Genomic DNA, 21,174 nt, shown 5'->3' with positions numbered 1-21,174 from the left:
CCCTAATTTCCGTTCAAAACTATTAAATATTGTTTACGACTTATTTGTGATTCGTGCCATCATACAATCAGTTATTAAGGGATTGCAACACTTTTTGGACTTTTTACAACGGATTATGGAATGCAGGTTATGCCTGTAAAGCTCTTGAACGTAAATGGTTAAATCCATAAATAAGAACCATTTGTTCGGTAGTAGACTGCATTTTGAAACTTCGGGAAAAGTGTTGTCGCAACCTTTTAGTAATTAATAAGCAAAAAGATCAAATTTATATTTTTTTTTAATAAAAAAAACTTTTTTTCTATTTTCTCCATTTATAGATGCAAAATTACGCATATTTGTCTCACGAAACTTTGTATCTTCTCTAATTATCTTGCGTTAACTCTCGAATCCGACAAATCTATTTTCATCCGCTGCAACAGTGAAATTAAATGATATAAAGTGCATCAATTTCTTAAATGCAAGCTCGCGTTTCTCCATCCCGGAACTCTTCCCGAGAAGAAGCTCGTTCGTGTCGTTATTTACGAAGCCACTTTTGAAACGATTATCGGCTCGCTCTTTTGGGATACCGCCATTATCCTTTTCCGTCTTCGGCCTCGCCGCCACGGGACAGAGTCCGGTGGGCATTAGGACTTCACCCAACTCCCATCATTTCTGCTGAAACTGCACAAGTTCCGCGCCCTCTCCGACCGACCCCGGCAAGGAAAATTTCACATCCGGGACATCTGCCGCTGCTTTGCCTGACCGCCGTGCGCCGTTGCAATTAACTTTTAAGGCTGGCACCGCCTGCCCAACATGGGCGACGGAACCACGAGGCGTTTTGTACGCTGCTACCCCTTTGCATTCTTTGGTAAGCAATTCCGTGAAGGAAGCAAAAAAATATTTATATCAAGAGTTTCTAAAAAGAGATCGAGTTTCGGGAGTCGGGGATCTCCTTCGCCAAAAGGGAAAAACTGAAGCGAGATTTCGGAACGAAAAAAGAAGCTCAAAAAATTATCGCGTGTTAGAGTAACGCGAATCGATACTGCTAAGCAATCAATGCCGCGGCTATTACGAAGCTTCCGTGTGCTTCCGAACAAAAGTTTTGAAAAGACGATAGCGTCAACGTGCGAGTATTGGATTACAAAGAGCGGATGTAAAAAGACTGAAGGAGAAAGAACCGCGAAAAAAAAAGCTAAGGAGAAAACTCACTGTGTAACTCTACGTTGGAAGATAAAAGTTAACCGGTATCCACCGCGTAGTTGTTATTCTATCCCTGGGAAAAAAAAAAGAAGAATAACTCGGTGTCCCGGCGTGCTTGTTTCTAAAAGCGAGGGGCACTTCACAACGGCCCATTGAGACCGGTAGTTCTTCAAGGATTCCTTCACGAGTTTTACGCGCCATTTAATCGAGAGGGTTAGAAATAAATTGGGTACAGCGTAAGGACGCGTTTTCATCATTGGAAAGATCTCAGTCATAATCTGTGCGCAGCAACCAGCTGTTATAAATGACGTCTTCGTTATTACAACAGAATTCTTATTAACTGTAATAATAGTGCCTCTTAATCCTTAAGTAGGAGTATGGGATCAGAGCCATTTTGATCGCTAAAAGAAATGTAATGCATCTACTCGCTAACTTCTCACCTTTTATGTTTATTAATAATTTTAAGAAAATTTATTTGTTTTTTTTTATTTTTTGTAAAAGTAAGTTGATTATCAAACTCATATGTTTTTATTTTTAAATACTCTTAATTTACTTAAATGTTAAGAAAGAAGTTGGAGTCACTGCTGACCCTATGCGCCAATTTTTGTAATTTTGCTAATGCATTTACTTAAGGGTTAATGATACTTACAATTAATCAAAATTAGGATTGGCAGCAATTTTCTAAAAACTTAAAGTGCATCAAATATTAAAAAAAAAACCGACAAAAATAGATTATAAGAAATAGATTATAAGATTATAGGAACCAAAAGAAAAAAACCAATTATTTTATTAATATTTTATACATTTTTTTTATATAAAAATAATTAGCGCGAGATATTTCTAAAACTTGGTGAAAAATTTTTACTCCGCAATTTCTTCGATAAACACTTGGTCCGTGGGGCATCCTATGGAAGCGTCCTATGGAATCCTGCAAAAGAAAAAAATAGTAAATGAATCCATAGCTCAGGAGGTTAAAGCAGTGGTGTTGTAAACCGGGGGTCACAGACCGCAAATCTCTCTGGGGGGTAAAACTTTTTCAACTCCTCTACCCTGTCGCGCTTTTTTCACATCCTTGCAATGCCGTCGACGTTAATCCACGAGTTACTTAACCCTTGGAGGGACGTTTGCCTTATTGACAAAAATTTCACGAGAAAGTCGTGAAGCTGAGTGCTATTTCGCGAGTTTCACGAACTCCTGTCGAACTGCCCGAGTCCATTTTATCGGATCCTAAATGATGATAATTTTTTTTTCTCGATCGTTAAATGTGTACGAAGCAAAATAGATCAGCTTACTTCGTGTGATTACGTTTGAAATATCGTAAATAATAATGAAAAGAAGAATGAATTCTACAGAAAAATTTTAATTCGGTAAATACAAAAATATACGGCGTAAAATTATGTAGGGCACCCATAAATCACAAATTGTAGAAACGCTAGTCCCTTGATCACGCAGGCTATATGAGAGGAACAATGGTATAAATCATCCGAATATTTAGAAATCACGTGAGAAAAATTTACATTTACCGCAGATGATAAATATCATAAATTATCAATCCAATCTAATGTATAATCCTTTCAAACTATCATTGAATTATATTCAATCAGAAATGACATAGATATTATTCTGCAATTTTCATCTCTAATTGGAAAACTGAAATTATAGAAAAGTTATAAATTCAATCACGAATTATCAATCTAATCTTATGTATAATCCTTTCAAAGTATCATTGAATTATATTTAATTAGAAATGACACAGATATTATTTTTAACTTTCATCTCATTGTCAGATTGAAAAACTGAAAACATAAAAAAGCTATACGCACATATTATTAAAATAAAGTAAATAATATATTTAACATTTTCTTTCTGTCCGTATTGTGTTACAAATATCGTAAGTGTGCCAGTTTCTTTTAATAATTAAATAAAATATTCAACATTTTGTAACGTTGAAAAGTATTTGAAGCACTTCACACGTTAATATTCTTTTCCGATTGTTTTACAAAAGAAAGAATTTTTTAAATGAATAAAGGTAGACTTCGCTCCGCCTTCGAGTCGTTTCCAACGAAGTAAATAGAATATAATTTAACGTAATGTTTCTCGCGCGCGTTACGTTCTCGAATCCAAGACAAATTGAAGTGCGGAAATGAAGTACGCCTCAGCCTCGGTCATTAAACCGTGTTGCAACGAGTTAACTGCTGCAGGAATGAAACCCTCTTTGACGCTTATTCCTCGGTTATAAACGATATCGCATATATCGAAACTCGCTGCAATTTCCTGTCGCGTATCAGTAACAACGCTGCGCGAGAGCCTTTATATTCGCCTGCAAACTGGGCCAAGAAGGCAAACGCATCCTCGCCCAACCACATTACGTTACTTCGTGTCAAAGTAATCTATAGGACAGAACTTTGTTCCCCCAATTCGGTATTCCTTTGATAATACAAGGTGTCCCAACAGACGGGACATAACAGAAAATAAATGAAATTTATCATAAGAAAAAACTTGAAAGTCGATTTTTTACAATAGAATTTAATTTCTTAATGTTATTTTTAATTGGTCATTATTAATCATATTAATAATTGCTTGAAATAATAAGAAAGTATAACTGTATATTTGGACAATAGCACTTGCTTTCTTCATTTGTCTTTCTCAACGAAAAGTTAAATTATTAATTTCTGAATTGTAGTATTTTTTTTATTAATTTTTTATAAGATGTCATGTAATTTATATTTTATGTAACATAACAATGCTATAAAAAATTTACATATGTTGTTAAAAATATAAAAGAAACATACGATCTATTTAAAACAAAATTCTTATCACAAAACATATTTAAAATTTTGTTAAAAGTATCCATTTCTCTTGATACTTTGAATTTTTATTATCAACTCATTTGCTAAATAATTTAAATTTGTAATTTTCGAGCTAAAATAGAGTTAAACACGCAATAAAGTATTATTACATTCCTAGTTGTCCATTTTACGAAGAGTAGTGAAAAAAAATTGCTTAGCCTGCGCGTGTGTGCGAGTCCAACTTTTCTACCCATTTTTCTCACATTTAATTACGCGCACGCGTACATGCGGGTAAATGTATATATACTGTCGACAGAATTATTTGACGACCGAGAGACGTAGCTACGAGAGTAGGAACGACGTCGACGAGGAAGTGGAAAAATGCGGGCAGTCGGATATGTAGGGCCATGCCTCGGGAAACCAAATGTTTGCGGACAAATCGTCGTCGTTTTCGACGAGGAAAATCAACAAACGCTCCCTCGTTCGGTCCTAATGCACCGCCCGGAATGAAAATCGTTCCGCACGCGTGGACTCTCGATCCCGATTCAGAGGATTTTGGATACCCTGTTTCGCCTTCTCGAAAGGCAAAACCGGGAAAACTTTGTACGAAAAAACAAGGCCGCTTTCATCGATTCGCGAAATTTCGCCAAGTTTTATGTTCCGGGATCTAGGCCGCGGGATTTAGTAACGCGAGCCTGTCTTGCAAAATGCAAAGCTATCGAGAACATCTTTTCCATTACGAATTCTCGTGTGAGTTTAGGATCGATTCTTTAAACAAAATGAAGAAAAAGAACGGAGAGATAACAAAACTTTTTTAATATAAAAAGTTAAATATTTTCTCTCTTTTACTCAAATCGGATCTTTATATAGGTATCATCTTCACAATCAAATCTTTGGTAGGGGAGGAATAGAAGCGCGAGCTGGACGACTGTAAGTCTAAATTTTCCACGCGACATTAAATGGGACGATCTTCATTTGAAATTATCTTCAATCTAAGATGTGACAAGGAAATTGAAGAACAAGGTTGATACCAAGATTGTAAGAATGAATTAATTGTTAGCAGCTGGCATAGTTTCAGGAAGGATCTTAAACGCAATACGTGTATAAAAATTGTAAAAATAAATGCTAAATCAAAACGAATTTTGAAAACTTACTTTAAAAGCAGATTTTTAATTGTGAAGAAGATACATGTAATACAAACTTAATTTGAGACAGCAAGAGAAAAGGTATATTTTATAATTTTTTTAATTAAAGAAATTTTGTTAACTTTTCCATTTCTCCTTCTCTCTCTCTCTCTCTCTCTCTCTCTCTCTCTCTCTCTATCCCTCTTTATTATTTTCTTCTCATTGATTTGACATTTATTACATTTCATTTTAAAATTAAATTATACTATTTTATACTTTTTACTTTAAAAGTATAATTGCATATTATTATTGTAAATGTAATTGTACGGCAAAAATGTAATAATTTCAGGTATTTTGTTTGAAGAGTTAAAATATTAATATTTTCGTGCATGACAAATCTGACAGGTATCGTGCGGTTTATTCAGATTATTCAATCTACTCTGGGGTAGAGAAAAAGGATCGTGAATTGTTACTGCAGTTACCTTTGTCTGACACTTCTTCTCTTTATCCTTGATTTGTATTCTGCGACTGCTTATTTACATTCTGCGTTAAGATATTCTGCAACTTCGTATTTGAAATTAAAGTGGGACACCGACGAACTGTTTGCTTTGCGCTAATTAAATGTTAACAAAACAGGAATATATATATATGTCTTAAATGCTCAAAGCTTTTTTCGCAAATCAAGAAAAATATTGTCGAATTTAAAGTTGTATTACATTTCCACTGTTATATTTGTTTCTTTTTTCTTTTTTTAAGTATGAGTTTTTATCATTTTAATTCCAGCGTGTTCTCCATTTTCTTTTAGATCAATAAAACGTGCTTTTGGGAAAAATTTTAGTTATATTTAATATTTAAAGCCTCTGATTCATCATTGCAGCCACATCAGTACGACGTCGGAAATATAAAATGATTTATTTTCTTGCACTATATACGTCGAAATAAATACTATTTTCGCATGCCACGCTCGTATTTGGCTTGTGCACTCTCTTTTCGATCCGCGCGAACATTAATAGATAGCTATAAATCTTAATCATCTGTCAGAAAAACCAGTTTCATATAGAAACGTAGAACACATGTAAATTAAATTATTCGATCATTTATTACTGGAAGAGAATCGTGGACGGAAACTTCGATATATTTTACCAATTTGTTTGATCGAGCACGAATATAGCTGCAGCGTATGAAACAAGATAATTTATTTCAATGTGTGTGGTGTATATAAGAAAAGGATTCGTGTAATTTCCCGATTCTGACATTCAACGTAGCTGTATAGCAAAGAAGGTCGGAAATGTATATTTAAAAATGTATCGTCCGATACTTGTTTCAATTTCTCGTTTTTCATTTGCTCAAACGGTATAAATTTCTTAAAAAGTTATATTTGATGCTTTCGGATGTACAAGAGAAGAAATGGAGAACAAAAGTACCATAATTTTTACTATAATTAATAGTTATTTCTGATTTTAACAAATACAGTTGTTTTAATCAAATTATAGCTATTAATTACTATTAGTATTATTATCACATACATAGTAAGTGAATGTTAAAAAATAGTTATATTCACTATAATTGAAATTGCATTTGCCACATAAAAATAATTGGTTTTTTTTACCAATTTTAATTTGATATTTTACTATACTAATATTTAAAATTAACGTAATTTATAATATAATTTTGTCATGGTTGGTAAAACTATAAACATAATAATTGCTAGCATTATACTAGTAAAAAAACTATACAAATGGAGCACGTTACCATAATAGTATTTTACTGTTCAATTATAGTCACAAGCACGAAATGCTGTTCTCTTAAGAGTAACGATAAGAAAGATATAGATCCATATATTCAGAACGCGTTATAAAGATGTAGCGCGCTTTTTCGTCATTCTATCTTTATTGCTCATTAGATCCAAACGAGGGTAGAACGGCAAAAAAGAGCACCGCTTAACATCTTTACGACGGCGTTTTAAATACGGGTGATACTCTTCAAAATTCATGAAGAACTTTGAGGTCAAAATATTTTTAGAGGAAAAGAACTCTGAAGTTTTTTCGCCGCATATTCTCTCTCGCAAAAAAAAAAGGTAGGATATATCTCATCGCAGGACATTTCCGTTTCGTCTTATGGCGAATAAATTGTGCCGTCGATACTGGCAAGGCGGATATCCGGTATCGCATCGGCTCACCCGGTACACACTTGGCAGGCTTATGGGCTTTCCAATTTCGCTCCTCGCCGAATGCGTTCCATACGGCGGCGCGCGATAGCTATTGCGGGAGCTCTACGTGCACGCCCGTTGAAATTTTTCCGAGACGGCGTTTCGGAGGCCATTATGGCTTTCCCATTTCTTGAATGATATCCCGGACGAAAGCGCAATAGCGCGAGAGGATGGGCTAACGCTAGAAATGGAAAAATAATTGGCCGGATGCATACGCCAGTCCGGACGCATTTCAGGAATATATCACGGAGACCGAAAGAACCACATTGTACCGCTAGCGCAGTTTATTCCGCCTTTAGTTTATTTGCGGTCAACTCCGCCGTATGTAAAAGTTCCCAGATTTGGCCAGAGAAACAAAATCTTTAGTTCCTAGTGTTATAGCCAAATTAAATAAGTAGTTGTTAAAAATCTACAATTAATTCCATAAAGTAGCTTAATTTGCGTCATTTCTACACTGTAAAAAAAGTTACATAAAATTACGTATTATGTGTAAAAATTATACAATTTATAGTGGGAATATATAAAATTTTGTATTTTTATTTTAATTGTGCAAATATATTAGATATCTAATATATTTCCGTTTAATCTTTATATTAGACGGAAAACTGCAATGATAACAGTATCTTTTATTGTTTTTATGTAAATCTACAAATTTTTGTAATGTTATTTAATAATAATATCAAACACATATTATATTTTTGTATTTATATTTTTTCGATAACGTAGCTTAAGAAAAGTTGCACATAATTTGTTTGCGAATTATTACATAAATATGCAATTTAATATTAATTATAAATTTCCTTTGGAAATTATTTAATTATTATAAACAAGAATAATTTTATTTGCGAGTTGTAACTTTTTACTTTTATATGAATATATACTTTTAATAATAGGTCTCAGAATTAAATGTAATTTTTTTACAGCATACGATATTTTATTCTGTGACGTACAAATTAATTAATAAAAAAAATTTGTTGAAAAGGAGAACAAAAGCATGCGCGCGGTAAAGGCTTTCACAAACTTTTGCCGCGAGGATTTCACATAAATATCAGGATCCGAAACAATATCACGTTGTATTACCGTTTATTGAGTCTTGACCGGAAGGCACTCAAGGCGCTTGGTTACCACAATGGCTCAATGCTAAATTGAGAAAGTTCTGGAAAGTTTAATATCCCATATACTCCACAGGGCCAGTCAACAATAATAATTCTCTTTACGTCTACAGGATGTACCAAAACTCGCGTATTTCCTTTTAAATTATAAATAAATTGGCAAACTCGCAGTTGCGGTTATTCTTGGCAAGATATGATTAATCAATCATTATTAATCGCAAGCATCTGACATTTGTGATATTTAATGCTTCAATCAGGATTCTGTTAAAGCTCGCCTGAATTAATTAAATAAAATTTAATTTATAAAATTTAATTCATAAAATTTAATTAAATAAAATTTAATTAATTCAGGAATTAATTAAATTTTATTTAAAAAATAACATTCTGTCATCTATTTACATTTTGTCTCAAGTTTATTTGGTTTGTTAGTTGTCTTTTTTATTGTTAAATAATTGCAACATTGGAAGTCCTATCTTATATTTACATTAAAGAATAATAAACTCCAAATTAATCGAAGAATTTGCAGTGAAATTTTCTGAAAAAAGAAAACTGAAAAAGTACTGACGTAAAAACTTAATAAAGCAACTGAAAGAAAAAAAAGAATTTTTGTGATTTTTGTTATCAAGGTGATTTAATTAATCAATCGTCATATCAATCGCTATTTTCTTATATTAAGTACGAAATATCGTAGTATTATATTTAAGGTTTCAATTAAAATTCTGTTAAAACTCGCTTGTGGACTTAAAATTAATTTAAATACTAACACTTTATCATCTATTTTTACTTTATCTAAAAGTTTAACCAACTCATAAATTTTTATTATAAACTAATTGCAAAATCGGAAGTTCTATAATATTTTCATTAAGGAATAATAAACTCTCAAATTGATCAAAGGACTTGCATAGAGGAATTTGTAACTATAAAAGAGGCGCAACAACCTCTGATACACTCTGTATATTATGTATACTAAAACACTGCGACGCAAACGATGTAGGGAAGCAAAGGGTACGGGGGCAAAGTTTCTTAATAAACGTTGACGTCGACACCGCGTGGCAATTCCTTAAGTCGATACAGAAACCCGCTTTTATGAACTGACTAACGGATTAGAAACGAATTCGCCTTTAATTAAGCTCCGCAGAAATACGTTAATCGCGTTAAAAATAAAGTCTAATTATGTTAAAGAACCTAGAATCTTATATTGGTAATTTTAATACTGAAAGAGACGTCGTGTAATTTCCTTCATTGAAGCCGAAGAATGGAAAGCTTTATTAAAATATTACATTTCCAACGGCTCATCAGAGTGTAAAAGTCAATTAATCGTGTTAACCAATCCAGTATAAAAAGATGTACGTTATTAATATGTTAATATAGTAACGCATCTTCGAGTTCTAATATGACTAATGAAACGTACTAAGGCGAATAATCGAATGAGTCATCGTATCGTGATGTCAACTTAGTGCACTGTCATTAATGTCGTGTTATCTTTTTAAATAAATGTTTGCGATTGCGTGCTTACACGTGCTTACAGTTTTATCTTAAGTTTCTTTTTAAATGAAATAATACATACATAGTTAAAGTATTCTACATATTGTAGAACTATATTTATGCATATATACGTACGTGAATATACATATTACGTGATAAAATTAATAAATATTTTATGTAAGCACATTGATATGCACGTAATATAAAAATTAATGTTGTTATAAATATTTTGTTGGTAGATTATACAGAAAAAAAATGAAAAAAAAACTTGCCCCCAGAGAGATTTGAACTCTCGACCCCTGGTTTACAAGACCAGTGCTCTAACCCCTGAGCTATGGAGGCTTTCGACTGACTGTGCTTCCAACATGCTGAAAAGGCTTAGGACATAAGTCATATTTAATACATAAAGTCAAAACGTTATTTTAATTACAACGGAACTCCCTTTTTTTTATTTTACAAAATAACATTGCCAATTTAAAAAAAATATGAAAGATTCTCGTCCAAAAAATGTAAAAATATTTAAAACGGACTTGTTAAATACATTTGTTGAATATATTTTTGTATTATCAAATTTTAATTTTTGACGTTTTTTTAATTTTTGTTAATATAAACAAAGGCATAATATTATATTAAAGCATAGCATTATATCAATTTTTTTTTTAAATTGTTATATAAGTTTGTTTCAAATGGATTCCAGGAATTCGAACAAAAGAGAAAAGTAAAATACCAGATTGCCTGTTTTGCATCGAATAAAATTGTTCATTTAAAAAAATCATATCGCATAGGATTTCTACTTTACAATACAGTGGCACTACCCCAGTTTTTCCGAGTCAAAAGAATTCGCTAATATATTTCTCAGTTTCTTTGAACCTTTCCGTGCTACGGCTAAATATAAAATATTTATTTTAATATTGCATATTTATAAGAAAATACTCGCACATATGCCGCCGCCATGAATTTGCGTGTTGACGTTCCGTCCATTTATTTCGCATTCAACGAAAACTCAACTTTTCGTCGAAATCGCAAATCCTCTAAGACGTCACATTTTGCTAAAACCGCACGCACATTTATTTACATTATTTCCAAATTTTCCAATTTATTAAATGTTTAGCCTTTTGTCTTTTAATTATAATTATTTATGTACGACAATCCAATGAATTTAAAACTCCAAGAAGAACTCTAAGCAGAACGATGTTTTAGATATATTACAATACAAAATATTTCCTTGATTGTTTAGGTATTATTAACATTTTTTTTAAATAAAATCTATGTTTTATGTTTAATGGTATATTTGTTTTCATTATTTAATAATGTAGTTTATAAAAACAAAAGTTAATTATATAGGATGTGTTGATCTTAAGACGACCTTAAAAAAAATCACATTTAAATATGATTTTTATAAGTTTAAAGCCATTTTAAGGTCAACATATAATTGAATTTGTTTTTTACAAATTACGTTAGTGGAAATATGTCATTTAAACAAATATTGATGCTTTCAAAATCTCGCAAAATAATGAGCGTGGAAAAAATACTGATTGTCAAAATATTTGCCCTTTTTGAAACAAACAATTTTATCCTTGGATATTTTTTGTGTGATTAAAAACAATAGATATTCTAAAAAAAAGATACAGGAAACACAATGAATGTAATCGCAGCAAGCATATTAAATATAAAATATAAAAAACGCTATCTACACGCAAGTTTGGTAAACGCAAAAAGATGAGCGTGTTTTGCATCAACATTGATGATGACAAACAAGGCGCGATGTAAAATGCGCTCGTGAAAAGCGCCTTCCATCGTTTTCCGCCAAATAAGCTACGAAATGTGGCGGAGGAAGTCGATGAAGGACAGCCCGTCGTAATGCAGCCGGTTCTATGTGCGCATCCACTGTACCTTTCGTATACCTTGGGAAAGTGCATCCTTGAGTGCGTTCGCCGTGTGCGACAAAGTCCGCTTGCGCGCTTGTAGTCGTAAAATCGCTACGTCGCGTCGCCTGTCTCTTAAGCTTACTGACTTCGCGATGTCCGTGTAAACTTTTAAGGGTAAAATGAGACTAAAGTAAAATTTTACGCCGACGTCGCCCGAATAAAGTTCAGCTCGTACGAAAGCATCTTTATTGCTACTATTATTATTGAACGCAACGAATTGGACATGATTTACGCAAACTTAACGTTATCGCGAAGCGTTGTTCGATCAAAATCGACGGTACATCTTACAGATCGCCCTTCGCCAGTTTCTTCAGAAGTGGAGAGTCTTCAATAAAAAAAAAAGAAGAAGAAAAAAAAAGAAGAAAGAAACTGCACAGTTTTGCAACGTAATTTTTTACGACACTGTAACTTTCTACAGCGCTGGAACGATCGTTCGGGGGCATCCTCCCTGCGAAAAAAAAAAAAAAATGCGAAATAGAAAATTATTCGATAATAACGGCTATAAGTTGGCCGTTTCGGAATTAAAAACTTTAGCCGCCGGAAATTAAGGCGGGAGGGAAGAAACTAACGAACTACGCTCAAGGAACTGATTAAGTTCCGACAGGGCTAATTAGAAGCGGGTCCGTGCCATTCGTCGACTCACGAAAATCATTCTGATTTGATTAAGAGTAATATAGCAGAGGGGTCCAACGTCAACGCGGAGCGGCGCGCGCGTACAAAAGCGCGCGATCATTTCGAGTTTATACATCCACGTTTCCACGGAGGAAAATAAATAAAGGCGAAACGAATGCTCTTAGCCGAAGGTGGAAGCGGAAGCATTTGTTTGCTTCGCGTTATAAAGCACGTCGTACGTTTCCGTTTGAGTAATCCTCCGTTTTTGCTGCAGAAGCAATTGCTTTGCTTTTCAAGCACGCTCGAGCGTCTGCAGACGTCTTTTGTCGTCCCTGTCACGTCTAGGCTAACGTAATCTGGTTATCGTTAACATACTTATCGCAGCAATTGATCTCTCAAACTCGTAATATATAATTATGAGATCGAGAGACGCGCGCATGTTACGAGATAAGTAGAAAGAGAGATGTGTATTCGAAGTACGTCAGAGGAAACCACTCAATTTAATATCGAGGTATTTACTTTCACGTGTATCGGATACGGGTATGTGTATGTACATCATTCATCTCCAACGTTATTACAACTTCTTAGTGACGGAAACAAATAATCTTGGATGTATGCAAATCCCTCTTATTAAAATTTATTCCTTAATATTTGTTTTATGGTAATACTTAGTAATTTCCGTTATTAATATTTATCGAATGAGCACGAAGAAAATGTGAATACTTTCAATGTTTATTTTTTTTTTTTCTTTTCATTTGCCTTTATTAACCAATTCGTTACGATCAACGCTGGCTGCGTCGCACTTGATGCTAATTGAGCAACGTTATTTAAATCTGCGGGAGCAATTTTGGCTGAAGCGCGGGAAAGGGAGAGTGAAGAATTCACTTTTTACGATGCAACTTTTTTTATCCTTTTGAACGAGAGGAATGCAAGAGCATTCCCTTGCATTCTTCGCTCGACCTCCTGGAGCGTCGGCTATCAAAATTCTAGAAGTCCTCGCCAAGTACGTCCAACATTGTTCGAACGATTGTCTTACAGAACAATCGTGCCGATCCGTTCCGCCCTGCTGGCGCTGCTGCACGCCAATTATCTGTTATTGTCGATATTAAATGTCGCTTCTCGCGCGATGGTTCAATTAGAAACATCGGCGTAATCAATGTTTATAGTCGCGCGACGCGAGCGCGCGAACGATCCGCGATGATTACAAAGATGCAAAGATGCAATTTTCTACTCTTGCGGGGAAATTAGCATCGCGTAACGGGCGCAACGAGCGTAGAGCAATCAAGGACGTGGCATTTGCACACAAAATGCAAATACGATTTTGTTGTCGATACGTTACTCGCCATTGCGCGACACGCGAGGTCGGCGAAAAAAAAATCTATCAGGATGTAACGGGGCATGATAAACGTCTTTGATAATGAACGAACGGAGGTCTTATCCTCGCGTTACGAAACGTACGAGGGAGATACGTAATCGCCCCTCGCTCGAACGCGAAACACGTGCGTGCGAGGGGCGATTACGTATCTCAAAAATCATTTGGTTCATTCAAGCCGATATACGCTCGTGCTTTAAATCGCAAAATGATCGCAAGGGCAAACGCGATCAGTGGCACACGGTCCCGTATATATTACAACTTCTATATGCCGTTGAGTTAAATAACATTTTGTTGTTTTTAACTTCTATGTGTGTTGAAGTTCATTATTTTAACACAAAATATGTTAAAGAATAAATTAAAGGAATCTCATCTAATCAACTCACTTTTGTAGTTAAATTGCTTAATTTTAGTGTAAGTAGTGCCCATATTAAAGTATGCACCAAATAAGAAATTAAATTTGAGTCAAATTTTTTACAGTTAACTTATTTAAACTTGCTCTGGTTTAAATTGACGGCATATTAAAAATAGAAGCACCGACGACCAAGAATGATTTTAAAAATAGTTCAAACTGAGTAGAATTCGATACTGCGAATTTAACTGTGTAAATTGCACAAAGTACCTCATTTTATTTTTGACAGGTAAATGTATATTACGAAAAATATAGAACAATGTTACAGAATTTACTAGGTGCATACTTTAATATGGGCTTACTTACTCTAAAATTAAGCAATTTAACCACAGAAATGGGTTGATTAAATGAGATTCTTTTAATTTATTCTTTAACATATTTTGTGTTAAAATAATAAGTTTCAACGCACATAGAAGTTAAAAATAATAAAAGTTGCACGACTTAAAAAGGGACAAATAATAGTAAAATTAGTTTCTTCGAGAAAACTGATTTAAAAAAAAAAAAAAGATACGTAATTACATATTGCAAATAGCATAATTTTCTTCAAGAGCCATGTGTTTTCTTTTTCTCATCTTGAATTGATTCTTCTTATTATTCTGTGCATAAAAGTGTTATACAATTGTTAAAAATCGAACAGTTTGCAAGATACTTGAAATAGTGCCAGAATAAAGTATAAAATATCTCATAAATTATTGATTTTTCAACAGTTCTATTTTAATATTTATCCAGACTTGTTTCTAAGCCCTACTTAATACTATATCCAGAATAATATCAGAGAATTATATTATGTGAAAAATATCACGTAATTCCCCCTCCCCCTTTTTTATGGCGATGACCTGCATATGATCTTAAAAAAATTAATTATTATTTACAAATTAATTTTACCGTCAATTATCTCCTTTCAAACCGTACAACTTTTGTCTGAAACGTTTAACCGTATTTTCCAACATTTGACTGTCAAAAATAAAACAAAACATGTATATAAAGTGTGTATAAAGTAAACAAAATGTATATAAAGTGTCTGGTTTCAAAATGACGCGTTTTAATAACAGATTCTTTTGTGTAAATATTTCTCAGACAGATACATGGAAACCTGAATGTTGCGTATCTCGAAAGTTATTCAAGCGAATGTATGCTCTTTTTTTCACATTACGCATTTAATTATTTATCATGAATTGCGAGTGCGATCAATGGCACATGTAAATATATTATCTCGCGCGCTTTTATTGGAAATACCGTTACAATACGTGGAAATTTGTACGTAAGATGCCCTCATTTTATTATGTACCTATTTTAATATCTTATTAGTAGTTTTTGTCTAGGTTTTTTTTTTCATATTTCTCTGACAGACGTGTCATGAATAGCTTTTAAAATCGGGGACAATTGAGAATAAAGACACTCTCGCTGAATCAAAAAAGAAGTCAGAAAATAGAAATGAATAACATGATTGCTCGTCGATAATCAAGATGAGTTGGACTACTTAACAAGATTTTAATTTCAAAACCAATTACATATTACATACACTTGTACTTATCGACAAACTGAAAGAGTGCAGGAAAAAATCAAAGAGATCTTCACCGAGCTTATAACAAAACACAATCGATCACCACGATATAAAAAAAAGGGTTGTTGTTCAATCGAGTAGTATTGAGAACAATAAAACCGCACTAAAAACACCTACCACGAGTTGCTTCGACGATAGTCGTATCGGATGATTCAGGTTGACGACACATATCGATCCGGAATCAAAAGTTTACATTATCCAGCTCGCGCGTGAGTCTCAGGGTGACCTCCAGGGTGGAGGTGTCGTTGTGCCACTTGGCGGAGGAGGCGTTGGGATCCACCGGATGCGGCGTCGGTAGGTGCAGCCGATATCTGGCGGAATCGCAACTGGTTTTATGCGTCGAGCAGATTTACGGCCTCGTAAAATTGTCAAAGAAGAACGCGCGCCCGCGCGCGCACTCCCATCGGAGTCAAACGGTGACTCCGATGGTGGGCGAGCTTCGCTCTCCTTCCGTCACGCGGGTCACGCCGATAAATTCCCGGTCGTGGGTCGCCTCACCTTGGGCTGCGCACGTCGATCGCCTCGGATTCCACGGAGAGCTCCACTTTTTCCCGCGTTTCCTCGGGCAATTTCACCAGCACCGACAGCCACTCGCAGGACGCCGTGCTCGGCGTTTTAAAGCCAATCTAAATAACAATTCGTCGGTCTTCAAGGCCACGATTCACACGTAACGTGTCGGGCGAAAATTCTTTTTCGGCGTTCCGCAAAGTCACCGAGAGAGAATAGTCGAGAGGTTCTAAACGCGATGGATTCGCCTTAAAACTCGACTCTGTTGCTTCATCGCGCTACGGATTTTCATTCAGGTCTACTGAAAAACTCTATATATTTTTATATTAAAGTACAATCCAAAAATATATTTTTATTTTTCGTAAATTAAGTCAATGTCTTATTGTTTCATTTCTTTACGTTCCTCATTAGTCGTTAGTGGCTTTGAACTTGCAGTACAAAAATGCATAAATCTTTATCATCTGTATCATCAAAAAAAGTATAGATTATTTTATTTAACTTGAACGGTAAATATCTTCGAACTTTCTAAAAGATAGAAAAATATTACATTGAGATAAAAGTTATTAACTTGATTAAATTTTTTCAGTTCAAGTATTTACGTATCTGACTTAAATGCATAAAATAGTTCAACTTTAGTTTAAACATTCTGCATATATATTTAACTAAAATACGTAAATACTTGAAGCGAAGAAATTTAATCAAGTTGAAGAATTTAGTCAAGAAAACGACTTTTTCCTCAGTTTATCAAGAAAAGCAATTTATTCAATTTATTTTTTTCTTTTATGTGTTTAACGTTAAACACATAAATACTTGAACTGAAGAAATTCAATCCAAGTTGAAAAATTCAGTCAAATGAACAACTTTTTTCTCAGTGCATCAAGAAAAGTCCGAATATAATGAATACATATTGAATTTTTATTTTAACTTGATATATTCTTGATTGAAACATTAAATTACTACGAATGACTTACTAGGAAATTATTAGAAATAAATTACTAAGAAATTTATTCAAAATATATTTTGAATAAAAAATCTTATGATAGATTTGCGTTTAGATCAACTTGTGAAATATTCGAAATAAGTAATATTTATTTAATTCAAGTATATATTTTTTCTATGTGTGATACTCAGAAATTTATTCATAAATATTATATCCCTTAAGAAAAAGTACTTCAATAAACTGATTAGCTGTATCAATAATTGATACTGCTAACATTATCAGTTACTGATATCAGTAATCAGTTTATTGAAACACTTTGTTTTTCTTTCAAGGATTGTTTCAAGTAAATGATAAGTGCATTTCAAGATTGTCAAGAAAACATGCTTTGCAAAGAAAAAAAAAACAAAAAATTCAAATAATCGCTTTTTTAGCACGGGAATAATTTTTTTTCTGTGTACATATATACATAGAATTTAAAATCGAATGATCAGTTATTTAACGTATTCAATCTACGATAAGGATATTTTTCGAAGTACAACGTGTACGAAACGCTCAATGTTGTACTCAAATCCCTTCGTTGTAGGAGGAAAAGAGACTTACTCCCAGATAAACGTCCTCCGCCGTGACTGCCTGCTTAAACTTCATCTCGTATTCGGGCGCCTTTCTAGGGTCGTAATCCTGCAAGCTCCGGATGTCGACCGTTTCCGAAGGATGCCAAATATCGTCACCCGCGCCCTGGAGGGACGCATGAGGTCCCGCACGTTCCTGGGACGATTCGACGCTTGGAGCGCCGATGTCAGCCGGTCCTTTGCAGCAAATATTTCATTTGCGATCTATTAATCTGGCTCATTTCCTTCTCCCGCTCGACTAATGACTAATAACGTTTCGTTGTCCCGAGAATAAACGCGCGATAACATCGAGCGCCACCCGAAGGCGGCGCGTAAGCTGTTTAACGGTAATTTAAAAACGGATGTGTAACGATGATTTATAATTAACGCACGTTGCACGTCGCGACTGCAAATTGAGGATTACGCGAGTCCTATTAGAATTAATGATTGACGCGCAAACATAACTTGCAACGGGTTGCTTCGCTGGCCGCTGCGTCGAATCATTTATGAAGCGTTACGTCGATAATATTACCGGTTTATGAAGAGGAAATCAAAATATGCGTATAAAACTTGCGGCATGTTACGTCCAATTCACAATTAGCGCTACTACAATCTGCGATGCAGCGAGGGGAAGGGAGGGGAAAAATGCAATCCTGCGCTATCTACTTAAAATATCTACTCAAGATAGAGGCGTTATGAATAATTCTCCTTCCTTTATTATTGTTTTTTTTTTATGTTTTGGCTTTACGCTATCAGCTTATCGAAATTTAAAAACTACAAGCCTCTTGGATTTAAAAACACCAGAATTTTAGCTCTAAAGCCAATTGCAAAAAAAAACAATGAAAAATTTGATTCATGCAGCAAAAATGATCGTATTTTGCTTCAGTTTTAGGTAAATAACTTTCAAACGAGTGGATCCAAATAAATTAATCACATTGTGCTAAAGTTTTTAACAAGAATCGGTTTTAATATAAATACAAAGTATTGTTCTTCTATTTATTATTTTAAACGCGGTTTACATAGGAATTAAGAGCAAACAAAAAACTAATTATAAACTGACAAGAGCATTGTGCTTCATCAAATTTAACACGAATACTGAAGCGCGTTAATAGAACAGTCTGTGAGAGATATATTTATATTTTTACGTAGCGCTTTGAAAAAATACAAAATAAATAGCCGGCTCGCGAGCGTACGTACACGGAAATACGTGAAGGAAGAAGACGCGTGCGCGTATGGGAGCTGTTGCGTTTGTTTGCCAATTAATTGCGTTCTTCGACCGGTTAAATAATATCCTGAACAATACATCGAATTAAACGTAGCGATAGAACGCGAGATTTTCAGTCCGGTAGCATCAGCACCGGGCTGGAAATTGCACAGGTGAAGTTATAGTCGGCGCGCGGCGGTGGCGGCGGCACCGATTGTTTTAATAGCAACAATTTTGCTGGATGTGTACGGGTGTATCTCCATAATTAATCAGTTGTAGTAAGCGTAAACTCACCCAACTTCCTCGCGCCCGCCTGCGGTAGATCATCCTCAATGTCGGAGTCGTCCTTCGGCGGGCAGATTAAATTTTGGAGCGCCTCTAAATCCCCCGGACGGAAACAGCCGTCCATCGCGAATATTATACACGCGCGAGAGACAGCGAGAAGAGAGAGAGAGAGAGAGAGAGAGAGAGAGAGAGATGAGCTCTCCTCGCTGCCGTCTCTCCACGTCTCTCTGAAGCTGCAGCTGCAAACGCACAGGCTGCACAGCCCGCAACAACAAATTGACGTCGCCATGGCGACGAACCCGCGGTTACCCGATAAGGCGGCCTGATTCGAAATTGACTCGGTCGAAAAATTCCACGCTTGACATCACGCGCGGCGCGAAACTATTTATTTATTAAATTGAATATGCAACAGCCGGCCCTCGATCGGAGAACAATTTCAATCGCGTGTCATGGAGACAGAAATAAAAAATTGTCAAACGTACTACGGCTACGTTGATTTTTTTTTTTTTAATTTAATTTAAACTTTAATCACTTTTATTTGCGTATATACAAAACTGATAATAGCAATATAGTTAAATTCTCAATTTAGCGTTACTATAGTACGTAATGTGTATGGAAAGCGGACATGCGTGCACGCGGAAGGTAAAGCAAGACTGCTGCGGATGTAAAATTTAAAAAAAAATGACACTTATAACGTAAAATTGATAAGATAAGTGAAATAAGTAAATGAAACGCGAAACAATCTTATATTTAAACTCGTCTTAAGTGTGGTTTCAAGATGCTATCTAGTTAATGTAAAACAGCATTTCAAAATTGTACTTTGAACCTTTGAATCTTAAATATAAATAAGGTTGTAGTATAAATACCGTCATCTTCATTGTTTTATCATTGTAGATTAACTTTGATCTTGATTTAATTTACTCTTTATCTTTTTCTAACTCTTAGAATCAAAAGAAGATCGATAGAAATAAACACACGAGGTAATTTGATTTTAATTGTAAATTCCAAGTAATTCGTCGATTAATTTGTTGGTGTAATATTTATGCTTTGTCAACATCTGGAGTTATTAATTTTTTGTTGTTTGATACATGAGAAGAAAGATTAGATCAGAGACATAAAATGTAAAATAAAAATTTTGCCGTGAGTAATTCTTCCGGAAATTAATCACCGATTAAATTAATTAGTTCGAGCAAAGTCGCTTATTTAATCAGGCTTCTCCTAATTAAATTTTATGGTGAGCTTCTTATAAAAATAAAAGTCTTTTAAAAGCCTTTAACGAAAAAAAAAGAGAAAATAGTCGAAATATAAAATATATAAATAGAAAATTTAAATTGAATTATTTAGCGTAAAGGAGGGCAAACGCACACACTTGGAATCCTCTTTGAAATTCGAATAAAAATCAAAATAAAAATTGATCGGAAAAAGGATCTATTTCATGTGAAAGATACCTTCATTAAAATGCACGCATTCAATCTTATATTCAAAAGCGTCTGAAATATGATATATAGAACGTCATACGTTAATCTCGTGGACTGAATAATCTCGAAGATTTTAAACAATTTTACATTGAAAAAAAAAATGCCGTAATATAAATTGAAACGTAGCTTGATTCAATTAAACATTGAATCACGAGCTATCACAAATATTAAACAGTTGATTCATCTAAATTTTATTCTCTCATTCATTCATCTATGTTTGTTATTTTATTACTCCGGTTTATCGTTTTTATTTTTAATCTTTTGTTTCATTAACTTTCATTTCATTACTGTTATTGAATTAATCAGATATTTCCGATACTAGACTGATGTTGATTCAACAGCATTTTATTCGCCGTGTATAATTAC

The 21,174-nt window shown here is 34.3% G+C and overlaps 1 protein-coding gene and 1 non-coding gene across 2 annotated transcripts; both read right to left on the bottom strand.

The window, feature by feature from the left end:
* Positions 1-1,894: 1,894 nt before the first annotated feature.
* On the bottom strand, positions 1,895-20,079 carry LOC105197581 (dynein assembly factor 6, axonemal). Its single transcript, XM_039453207.1, has 5 exons — positions 19,340-20,079; positions 17,834-18,039; positions 16,285-16,412; positions 15,904-16,097; positions 1,895-2,107 (listed from the first exon to the last, which is right to left on the bottom strand). Exons 1-4 carry the CDS (start codon positions 19,617-19,619, stop codon positions 15,968-15,970), a joined length of 744 nt encoding a protein of 247 aa, XP_039309141.1. The 5' UTR covers positions 19,620-20,079; the 3' UTR covers positions 1,895-2,107; positions 15,904-15,967.
* On the bottom strand, positions 10,168-10,240 carry Trnat-ugu. The gene has a single exon. It is a non-coding gene; the product is annotated as a tRNA-Thr (tRNA).
* Positions 20,080-21,174: the final 1,095 nt, after the last annotated feature.

This window comes from Solenopsis invicta, chromosome 1 (genome assembly GCF_016802725.1).
Source record: "Solenopsis invicta isolate M01_SB chromosome 1, UNIL_Sinv_3.0, whole genome shotgun sequence".
In the NCBI taxonomy this organism is placed as follows: domain Eukaryota; kingdom Metazoa; phylum Arthropoda; class Insecta; order Hymenoptera; family Formicidae; genus Solenopsis; species Solenopsis invicta.
The sequence above is the reverse complement of the archived record's forward strand: the minus strand, read 5'-3'. Positions and strand labels throughout refer to the sequence as shown.